The 11,932-nt window shown below is 35.9% G+C and overlaps 1 protein-coding gene across 1 annotated transcript; it reads right to left on the reverse strand.

The window, feature by feature from the left end:
- Positions 1-31: 31 nt before the first annotated feature.
- LOC118197736 (uncharacterized) lies at positions 32-2,848 on the reverse strand. Its single transcript, XM_085827320.1, has 3 exons — positions 2,176-2,848; positions 454-759; positions 32-364 (listed from the first exon to the last, which is right to left on the reverse strand). The coding sequence occupies exons 1-2, from the start codon at positions 2,617-2,619 to the stop codon at positions 520-522; spliced, it is 684 nt and encodes a 227-aa protein (XP_085683446.1). The 5' UTR covers positions 2,620-2,848; the 3' UTR covers positions 32-364; positions 454-519.
- Positions 2,849-11,932: the final 9,084 nt, after the last annotated feature.

The following is an 11,932-nucleotide window of genomic DNA, read 5'->3' on the forward strand; positions in this document are numbered from 1 at the left end:
CATGCAAATTATAGGATTTTATCTTACCCTTTCATGTGAGCTATGGCAGTGTAGCCCTTGTGCTGTGGGGTGAACAGCCAGGCGCAGAAATCTTGGCATGCTTCGCAACCCGGGAACACCTTTTCAGTGCCGTCGGCATACTGAGCCACCGCGAAATTTACGAGATGTTCCTCCGAAGACTGGTCCGTTTCAAAGTCAAAGAAAATGAACTTATCGTCGGGTTTCTTCGGGGCAACACGTCGCAAATAGCAACGGTGCTCAGCAGCCACGACAAATTGGCCGCAGGAAGGACATTTAGTGGTGCCGCACTTATGCAGATCCTTGGACGCTCAATCACTTGGCAGCATTTCCTGCACTGGTATATCTGTAATGACAATTAAAGAGGTATTTAAACGATTTCTTAAAAATTTACACGATCAATAATTACATTCATTTACATAGCAAAATACTTACCCGATCGCAAAGTGAAAACTCCTGGTTTCCAGTGAAAGCTTTGTGTGCTGCATAACAGGCATCCGATCAGCAGAGACGGTCACAATCCTGGCATCGCTGGGGCTGCCCTGGAAAGCAGTCGGTTCTTAAACATATGGGACAGGCATTGGCGCATCGATGTTCTTCTATACGCTGGTAGGCCTTTTCACAGACAGTGCAGTAATGGTCGCTGCCAAATAATCCTTTCAAAGATTTAATGACATCGTAGTGCCCATCGTGAAGCCATAAATTGATCCGTTGGGCCCTCTCCCTTCCTTTGTAGACCACCTAAAACATAGACATAAAATGTTTTCTCTTAAAAATAAAATCCAGCAAAATATTCAAATTTTAACATCTAAGCGAACTGCATAAAGCCTAAAATATTTTCAACGCATTCAATTTAACACGTTTTAACATCTACATGCATAAAGTTAATTTAGAAATTAGCTGTGTATTCAAATTTTATAAGTTGATCATTTAAAACAAATTGCAAACATACGTAAAATAATAAAGTTATCCAAATAAAAGTAAAATAAAATTTCACACTGCATTCGATTTTTTACAAGTTACATTTTTAACACGGAAAGTATAATCTAAAATATTCATCACGCATTCAGTTTTACAAGTTAAAGTTTTAACATTTAAATGATCAGAAATATATGCCTATATGTTAACTTTTTGCAAATTATATTTTTAACATAGAAACAAATTGCCTTTGTGCATACATGTAAATAAAATCTTAAAAGTGAAAGTTTTAACGAATTGCATACATAAAATAAGAAATTAATCTAACAATTTTAAGTAAACTAAAATCTCACTATGCATTTAATTTTTACAAGGTATATTTTTTAACATCGAAGCGAACTGCATACATTCATGGATTCTATGCGTGAATATCCATAAAATATAATCTTAAAATTTAGAGTAAGTCAAAAATTCACCATGTATTTTTATAAGACATATTTTTAGCGTCTAAAGAAATGCATGCATAAAATATAAATTTTTATGTTAAATCTAAAATTAATCTAAAAATTTTTCATGTTATGTTTTTAGCATCTAAATAAATTTCATACATAAAAATAATCTAAAAAATGTAACACAATCTAGAAAATTTACTATGTATTCAGTATTTCAAGTTATCTTTTTTTAACGTGGAAACGAATTGCTTACATGCATAAAATATAAAGTTAATGTAGCAATTTAAAGTAATCTAAAAATAAAAATTTATTAATTTTGTCTATAATTTTTTTTTTTTTTAACTTCTAAACGAAAAACTTTTCTCTAAAAATAAATTCAAAAATCGAACAATTTAGAAATCAGTTTTCCCCCATTATAATTTTAACATATAAAGTATTCTGAAAAGTTAAAGTTCTCTAAGAATAAAAATTCACCATGCGTTTAATTTTCATCCATTATATTTTAACATCGAAACAAATTGTATACAAGCATAAAGTTAATCTAAAAATTTCACTACGCATTTAATGTTTACAAGTTATATTTTTTAACATGGAAACAACGAAATTATCATAAACTCTGCTAGTAATTTAATTTTTTAAAAGTAATTTTAAAAAGTATTTTTTTAAAAATTATTCATGTACCCAAATAAATTTTTATCATATAGCCACAAATCATAAAAGAACTAAAATGAAGTTACGAAATGAAAACATATAGAAAAAATATCTTGAGATAAAAATAATGACTTACTCTGTTCAAGTTTTCCGAAGAAAAGACGGCAATTTGGACGTGCAGGTGATCTTCAAATATGGCTATATCCGCAAACGTGCAGGGGCCTAAAGGAACATTCGCAACCATATGGAGCTCTCTTGCTCGCTTCACGAGGGCTGGTCGACGATGATCTTTCATGGCTTTAATAGCAGCTTTGTCCTCATTCAGATGTGCCAAAGCATACACAATTGCTTTGGCACAGCACAGTCCTTCATCGTCATAGGGAATGGACAAAATAGACTTTTTACTGAGCCTATCCACTGAGATATTAATCACTTTCCTATTTCGTCCGGCACCCACAGGTCTTCTGATAGTGATCACGTCCACTGCGAACCCTGTATCCAGCTCGATTTTGTCTTTGGACTGCAGTACTTTCATGACTGCAGCCAGAATCTTTTCGACCGTTAATGTCGAAACTGCCATCAGAGAAGTGCTGATCGGTTTGTCCAACCCTTCAGCTTGAATGTAAAATCGGATGAGGTCCGATGGATTTAAATCAGCTGCTGTACGGCGAATAAGTTGTTCAAACAATTCTCTGACGGTGTCCGGAATTCAGACCATCGGGATGTTTTGCACGCCTTGAGGTAGCCGTTCCATATCTATACCAGCTTGGAAGGTAGTTTCCTCGGCCTGATATTTATGGTTCCGTCGACGAGACATAAAAATCAGTTTCAGTAATAATCAAACATTTTCAAAAAGACATTATTTTAATAAATCATGCAAAAAAGAAAAATACACACCGAACGTTCATCGGAACCAGCCATAAAAACAGACCCACGAGCTGATGACGGAGAAGTCTAAAAATAAATAAATACATTAATTTTAGTACTAAGAAAAAAGTATTCTAGCAGAATCTAAAAATGCTGAAATACTTAAATAAAGATATACTTAAATATTTACCTCAAATCCGGAACCCACTTGATAATACAAGGGTAGATCCATAGGATTTTCCAGAAAACTCTGATCCACTTCATCGATTAACTATCAAAATAAAATAAAATACGTTTAAAATACATTCAAACAGTAATAAAATACATTAAATAAAAAAGTGCGTTAAAAATACGTGTAAAAACTGAGTCCCGAAAAGGAAAGTCAGGATCTTCAAACAGGTCCTGGCAATTAAAAATTTAAATAAATATAACATTCAAAAAGAAATAAATTCGTGTTTAAAATAGTAATCTAGACAAGCGAAAAAATACTTACATTAGATGCAGAATAAGTTCGTTTAGCAGATATCGTGTACAAGAAAACGAAATGGCGCAGGAAAATGACAGAGTCAAAATGACGTTCACTCAGCAAGAATCAGAGTAGAAATGATGAAATCCGTATCCGTATCCGTATCCTGTTCCTATCGACTGGTATACAGTCCTAAGAAAGACTTTTACCAGGCCTGTACACCCTTTTTTGGGATCCAAAGTAGATATTACCTCCGGAAACAATACGTTTCCACTGGAGCTAGAAGCACCTCCTAAGTACTAATACTGGAAAGCAGATCTTGGCAAAGGCAAGGCACATTCCTGTCATGGCATAATTAAGCGATGGCATAATTTCAAAGGCATATTTTGAATTTCTTGAATTAAATGGTAGTTGTGAATGGCATAAGAGAAGATCTTGAATTTAAGACAATAATGATAATGATAAGCATTGTAGAAGATATATGATAAGCAATGGCACGATAATTTGAGTAGCTGCGTTACGCACGTCTCTCTACTGTGAAGATTGAAGGCTGAATGAGAAAATTTGGGCGGCGTCTGTATACTTCGAGCGCGCACTTAACTCTGATTCGTTGAAGTAATCACATGATAAGATACACAATTGCGATTTGTTGACCAGTCCTTAATTTTTAGTCCTTCTGGTAAAGGATCGCAAAAATAATGAAAAGAAAAGTCTTGGTTAACATATGAAGAAAAAATAAAACTAATTTAAATATTTACATATATACATTACCATTTCTCATTGTGAAAAATGGCACGCGGTCTATTATATCGCTGAATCAGAGTTGCATCGTAGTTGAGTAGGTTGGATATTGTTGCATCTGAGTGCTTGCTGCATTTTAAAAAGAAGTTGTGTCTCTTTTTGATAATTTCACTATTGAGTGGTTTTATATTGAGATCTCTATGTATAGTATTGTTTCTGATAAACCATGAGGCGTTAGTAATAATTCTGAGCATCTTATTTTGAATAGTTTGTAGAATTTCTCTATTAGTTTTAGCAGTGGCTGCCCATGCTGGTGATGCGTATAATAATATTGGTCGAATGGCTTGTAAATAAATTGTTCTTTTGGTGTTGAGGCTTAGTTGAGAGTTTCTTCCTGTAAGTGCTATAATTGCGTTGAAAGCTTTATATGCCTGATTTCGTGTATAAAGCATGTGTTTTCTGAAGGTAAGTTTGTTGTCTAAGAAAACTCCTAAATATTTAACTTCTTTAGCCTGTGGGATGATTTTATTGTTAATAGTGATATTTTCAAGTTGACGTCTGAGGCTATTTTTTCTGAAATAAATTCGAGTAGATTTGTTTTCATTTATTTTAATCTTCCAGGCTTTGAACCACTGCGTAACTATATTGAGATGCTTCTGTAGACTATTTTTAGCTTTTTTAGGGTTTATGGATTTGCTTATGATGGCTGTGTCATCAGCGTAGCTGGTAATTAGGATGTTTGGATCTGTTGGAATATCGTTAATATAAACATTGAAGAGGGTCGGAGAAATTATGGATCCTTGTGCTAAACCCGCAGTAGGGTAATGGATAGATGATAAGGAATTCTTAATTTTGACTTGGTAGGATCTGTTTTTAAGGAAGTTAGTGATGAGAACTATGAGGCTTGGTGGGAACTTATAATTTATGAGCTTGATAATGAGGCCGTCCAGCCAGACTTTATCGAATGCTTTCTCTATGTCGAGGAATATACCGGCTACGGTTTCCTTTTTAGTGAAACTTTCGCCGATATATTCCACAAGCCTGGTAATTTGATGAACTGTAGAGTAACCAGTACGGAAACCGAATTGATGATTTTGAATGATATTATTATTGTTAAGATGGTCTTTAATTCTATTAGTGATGATACGTTCGAAGATTTTTCCGATAGCAGGAAGGAGAGAAATAGGTCTGTAATTTGCTGTGCTTGAAGGGTCTTTTCCAGGTTTCTTAAGTATGAAGATAATAGCATGTTTCCAACATTGCGGGAAATGATTTTTTCTAAGGCAAGCATTATAGATATTGCATAGAAGGATAATTGCTTTTTTAGGGAGACTTTTTATAGCTTTATTGTTGATTTGGTCGTGTCCTGCAGCTTTTTTGATATTGAGGTTTTTGATGATCTTACGTACTTCACTTGGGTTGGTAGGAAGATTGGGGCTATTGCAGTTATTGGAGATGAACTGTTTTACATGATTAATGACATTTAGGTCATTACTGCAAGGATAAGAGTTGTTAGAAAATTGAGTTTGATAGTCTTCGGCGAAAATTTCCGCAAGTTCCTCAGGTTTGGAGATTGTAGCGTTGTCTTTTTTAATGGGTCCTATGGTATAATTTTTGTTTTGTAAGGCTTTTGCTATTTTCCAAACAGAGTGATCAACGTTGTTTAGACTGGAGACGAAATCGTTCCAAGCTTTATCGTTATAAATTTTAAGCATTTTTCTAAGATCTTTTTGTGCTCTATTGAAATTTCTTTTATCTCTGTGGTCCTGGGTTCTTTGTGCAATTTTTCTTAGGTGATTTTTCTCAGAGATTTTCCTTAAAATATATTGAGGTAAAGTGGCAGGGGTATCTTTGTTAATAAATTTTGAGTGATTTATGGCTCGTATGATGCGTTTATTGAGTTGTTCTATTGCGGCGTCTATTTCTGGGCCAGAACCTAGGGTGGTAGTAGCTTGGATGTGTTGGTTGAGCAGATAGGTGAAATTATTCCAGTTTATTTTTGTCCTTAAGGGTGGGAGGCCATGCCTGAGCCCGTATAAAGTGAATTCAAGAGGAAGATGGTCTGAGGAGAGGCAGTTAGCGACTTGAATATTTGGAGTTTGCTGGATTTTGTGAGTAATGACGACGTCTAGAACGTCTGGCTGGCCGAAAAGTGTGGTGGGAATATAAGTAGGGTCTTCTGGGGCGTAAATTTCTGCATTGCTATTGAGTATATAGTTGTTTAAAATGATACCATTACTATTGTTGGTCTTTGAGTTCCAGTTTTGATGTTTGCAATTTAAGTCTCCTGCTATTATAGTGGGGTATCCGAGGTTGAAGATGATGTCCAGATCGTTAGTGCTGATGTAGTTATTTGGCGGTTTGTAGGCAGAAATAATGAGAAATTCTGTATTCTTGTTGTTCAGAATGCAAGCAGTAGCTTCCATGCTGGAAAGTTGTGGCAAATTGAAAGGATAGCAATTTAGATATCGTTTAGTAGCAATTAGGGTTCCTCCAACTCTGTTGTGGGTCTAGTCTGTGCGAAAAATATCGTAGTTTGGAATTTTAAGTTTGACTGCAGGTTGAAGGTAAGATTCCGAGATCATAAGGATGTCGATGCTATTTTTATGTAGGTAATCTTTAATTTCGGTGAGTTGCCTTTTAATGCCATTGCTATTGAATGCTGTGAATTTTGCATAGTTGATGTGCTGATTTTTGTGATTAAAATTATTGGTGTGATTACTCATAACTGTGATTTTCGAATACCCGTATAGCCTCCATGGCCAGTTTTAATTTAGATTGGCTTTCCTTGACATTCCTGAATTTAGTATAAATTTGATATAACTCTTGTATGAAATTTTGGAAGTCTTCAAATGACTCATCTTTATTTTTTATATTATTTTCCGAGGTTTTCTGAGTTTTCATACTGTTTTCCTTTTCTCTGATATTAGCTGTGATGCTTGCGTATGATTGGTTTTCCGTGGTGAGTTTCCTGGTATTTGATTGGTTCGTCGTATTGGGAGTATTTTGACTTTTGTTCATGGCGCTGGGTATTATTGTTGGGTGCTCCTTAGTATTTCTTGCAGCATGTTTATTATTAGGATGTTCGGGGCATTTTAAATCGCAGGCTGCGTGAGAGCCTTTGCAGAGAACACAGATAGGGAAGATGTTTTTCCTTTTTTGCGGGCATTCGTAAGATTGATGCTCTTCAAGGCATCTTACGCATCTGGGAGTATTGTGGCATGCCTTCTGAGTGTGTCCGTATCTTTGACACTGGAAACATTGAGTGAGGCCTGATTTTCCTTTATATGCGACTATTCTTATTTTCATATCTAGTAATAGTTTTACACTGAACATGCGTTTTCCTTCGGGGGTGTTTGCCGATTCAATATAAAACATTGGAAGTTGTGTGGCTATACCGTCACGCATTCGGGTCATTTGTTTTACTTTGTTAATTGGTAATTTATAATCTTCTGTGAGGGCTTCTTTAACCTCATCTTCTGTATACGTAGTGACTAATCCTTTTAGAACACCTTTTAGTGCTTTGTCGGAATGTAGTAGGAAAGTGTGGTAGGGGATTTTTTCTTTGTCGCATTTATTTTGTAATTTTTTGTAGTCTTCTGCCGAGAAAAGTTTAATGACCAGGTTTCCGTCTTCTTTTTTAGCCTCTATTTTTTCTATATTTAGTCTGTCTTTGAGATCTTTCCATGATATCGAAGAGTCTGTGATTATGATTGGGGGAATTTTATTAACGACTTTAGAAGGTTTTATAAATTGTGTGTTAGAGATATTTTCATCTTCCATCTTATTATTTTCATCAAGGTTTTGGTCTAGTTTTAAAGTGCTGAATTGATTTGATAGTTGAGTTGGGGATAGTTCCTCTATTAAATCGTTAGAAAGTCGTCTGTGCCTTTTTCTAGGCGCCTGAGTTAGCCATGCGTCTTTGGGATTCGTGGTGTGATCTTTGGGATTAGTGATTTTGTGGAATTCCTCGGGTGAGAGGGAATTATATAATATCTTAATGAGTAAATCTCGATTATCTATTTTAGGTAAGTTGTTAAGCTCATTTTCTAATTTTTGCAATTGCAATAAGTCGCAATCTGATAAATCCGAAGAATCATTTTTTGCCTTTAAAAAGGCAATTTCATTAATTAGCCTTTGTTGTTTGTTAATTAATTCAAGTTTTTCAAGTTCTTGATCCGTGATCCGAATTTCGTTGTCCATAATCGAATTCATACCGGTGATTGATAAGCAAGTAGAAATGATCGAGACAGTTGTCACTGCCCTTACTGGATGTCGTAATGCGAGAGAGAGACAAGACATACTTACAATCATAACAAGAAGATCTAGCTGGGGAAAAATTTCGTTCCTGTCTCTATGAGCTCAGGTGAACGAATGATGATGTGATGAAATCATCATCATGATCATCATCATCAATATTGCCGGCATATTGCTGCCTCTACGCAATGTTTCCGGCTCATGACACATAGGCCCGAAGGGCGCATGACGGTAGAAAGCAATGACGACTGAAAGGAGGCGTCAGTAGTACGAAGAGGGGGTGACAGCATGACAAGTCCAGTGAAACACACAGACGAAGCTCAGAACCAGGAGAGGCAAAGACAGGGTGAAAATCAGACTTGTTCTGTTGTTCATGATAGGTACATGTCATAATAAAGTTATACAAATAAGCTGATACAATACAATTTATTAGAATAATAAATTACATGCAAATAAAATGAAAAGAGTATAAAATAAAATACGGCAAAAAAAAAAAAAAAAGTCTATACACATATATACAGCGACGTTGCACTCGTGATAAAGTTACGTAGGGAAGTTCGAATCTCGAGCGGTGAAGGCCGCAAGCGGTCGAATACGTGCGTCCTCTGCAAAAATCTGGTAATCGAATACTTTGAAGTGTTTCATATGAGAACAATTTTTTGCTTTTTCAAAGAATTTTCTATTAGCTTTATGAAGGAACTCTTCAAGACTGTCTATACGTAGGTCTCTATGTAAGGTCTCATTCGAAACATACAAGTGCGCATTAGTAATAATTCTGAGAAGTTTGTTTTGCGTAATTTGGAGTTTTTTCATGTCACTTTGAGTGTAGGTCGCCCAGGCAGGAGATGCGTAACAAAAAATTGGTCTGATAATTGCTGTATAGATGTGTCTTTTCCTTTTAAGATCAAGTCTAGAGTTTTTACCTATTAGTGGGAGGAGATTTTTGATAGTGTAGGAGGTCTTCCATTTAATACTGTCAATATGGTCTTTCCAGGTAAATCTGTGATTCAAAACTACTCCAAGATAAGTAGCCTTTTTAACAAGTGGTACTTCTTCATTAAAGATATTAATTTTTCTGTCCAAAGGGATTCTGGAATGTTTTTTACTGATGATTATCAATTGGGATTTTTGTCCGTTAATCGCAATTCTCCATTTAGCGCACCATTCCTCAATGGCTGGAATTTTTTCTTGAAGTTTTATCAGTGACTATGTGACTTCACGGCAAGGGCGGTATCATCTGCATAACATCCGAGGTAAGTATTGAGATCGGCACTATTGGGTAGATCATAAACATAAAAAAGATACAAAATAGGGCCAAGAATAGATCCTTGAGCTACCCCGGCTTTCAGATATTTGGTCTCAGAGTGTTCATATCCAAAATTTACAAAGAATTTGCGGTTCCGTATGAAAGAGTTGATAAGTAAGATGAGGTCTCTACTGAAATCAAGTGTGACGAGCTTGAAAATGAGCCCCTCATGCCAGACGCGGTCGAAAGCTTTCGCCACGTCTAGCATGAGTAAGGCGACACTTTGATGCCTAAATAAAGCGGATCCAATGAATTCACACAGACGAACAAGTTGTTTTGTCGTTGAGAGATTTTTACGGAAACCAAATTGTTCCATTGGGAGCTTATCCATATGCGGCTCAATTCTTTTATAGATGACCCGTTCGAAAATCTTACCTAGTCCTGGGAGTAGACTTATCGGACGGTATCCTTCCGGTTTGGTGGCATCTTTTCCCGGCTTTGGTAGAAAAATGACTTTGGCCTTTTTCCATTTTTCGGGAAAGTAGTTATTTTCCAGGCAGGCATTGAGAATGCTAACATATCATGTGACAGTATTAAGTGGCATATTTTTAATTGCAACATTCGTAATTTCATCATAACCAGGTGCTTTCCGGTTTTTCAGATTTCTGATAATGTTTCTAACCTCGGTCGGGGATGTATATTCAGTGCGATTTTGGGCCCCTGGTCCTTCAAACCAGTCTTTGATAAATTGTCGAGTGTAAGATGAGAAAAGAGGGTCACAAGGGTCTTGATTCGGTACAAATTGTTGTTCTAAGTGCTCTGCCATAATGGCGGCTTTTTCCTTGTAAGTAAGTGCAATTCTGTTGTTACTATAAATTGGTTTATTGCAAGGGGGCTTGCGCCTAAGGTTTTTTGCGAAAGACCAGAAATCATTTCCAGATTCATTAAAACTCTCAATTTTATTATTCCAGACCTCATCCCGATGTTTCCGAATCTTGCAACTGATTATATTATTAAGTCTGTTAAGTTCTTTCTTGACCTCTGGGTCCCAAGAGATATGCCACCTCTTTCTCAAACGGTTTCTCTGTTTAATCATATCTCTAATTTCTCTGGGTAAACGGAAATTGTCTTTATGAATAGGGATTTTTTTGGTAGCAGTGTTGTATGCACTGAGGATACTATTGTTGAGAATTTCGATCGCATTATCAATGTCCTCTTTATTCTTGAGTGAGCTAATAATTGGAGGGTTTTTTAACAGTTGTGTGTAATAATGCTGCCAGTCAGTGATGTTTTTAAACTTGTTTTCTTCGCATTTGTTAGTGCCCAAAATAGCGATAACCGGCACGTGGTCGGAGGTTAGTTCAACTTTAACATTCAAATACATTGGAATGTCAGTATTTGTGAGCACAATGTCAAGAATATCTCCTCTTCTAGGATTATCTGGGAGGTACGTATAAACTGAAGGTGCGTAGAAATAAATAGGATAGTTATTGATAAACTCGATTAGGACTTCGCCATTATTGTTGGTTTTTCGACAGCCCCATTCAGTATGTTTTGAGTTCAGATCTCCAGCCAGGATGATTTGTTTATTATTTGGGAGAAGTTCAGCTAATTTGTCGATATTCAATACATTGTTCGGTGGATTATACATTGTGATAAAATAGACAACTCCATAAAATGGGAGTAAAACTGAGGCAGTAACTGCTTCATATCCGTTATCATAATCTTCGCTGATGAGGCAAGATTGCAGGGTGTTTTTCACAAAAATCGCGGCCCCACCACCTCTATGGCTTAGTCTGTCACATCTATAGCATCTATAGTTTGCGATGTTCAAATTGTAGCACGGAGTCGCAAACGTTTCTGTGATGAGTGCAACGTCAATATCATACACAAGTAAAAAGTTATGAAGTTCCGTAATTTTATTCTGGACGCTATGTGCGTTCCAGGTCATGAACTGAATAGGGGCCCGACTATTTCTGTATTTACCCATGATCTAAAGTCTGTGTTTTGGCAGTTTCTGAATTGGTTTGAATAGTCTGATTTGTTTGTTGTGTTAATTGTAAGAAGCCAGCGCCTTTAATGATTTTTACTAGCTCTGCTAGATTAGCAAAAACTGTTTTTGCTTCATTGATATGGATTGAATATTCGGATTGAATGATTCGGAATATATTCATTGATATATTCCGAATACAGTCCTGATGATATGGCTTGTGCATAACTTTTTCCTTCTATGATACGGTTTGAGAATGTTTTGTTTTTGACAGTGTTACTTGTGCTATTATTGTTCTTGGGATACTTTTCACAACCCTTAAAACT

This window comes from Stegodyphus dumicola, chromosome 11 (assembly GCF_044657685.1).
Source record: "Stegodyphus dumicola isolate Sdum_Otavi_A_Nest chromosome 11, ASM4465768v1".
Classification (NCBI taxonomy): Eukaryota; Metazoa; Arthropoda; class Arachnida; order Araneae; family Eresidae; genus Stegodyphus; species Stegodyphus dumicola.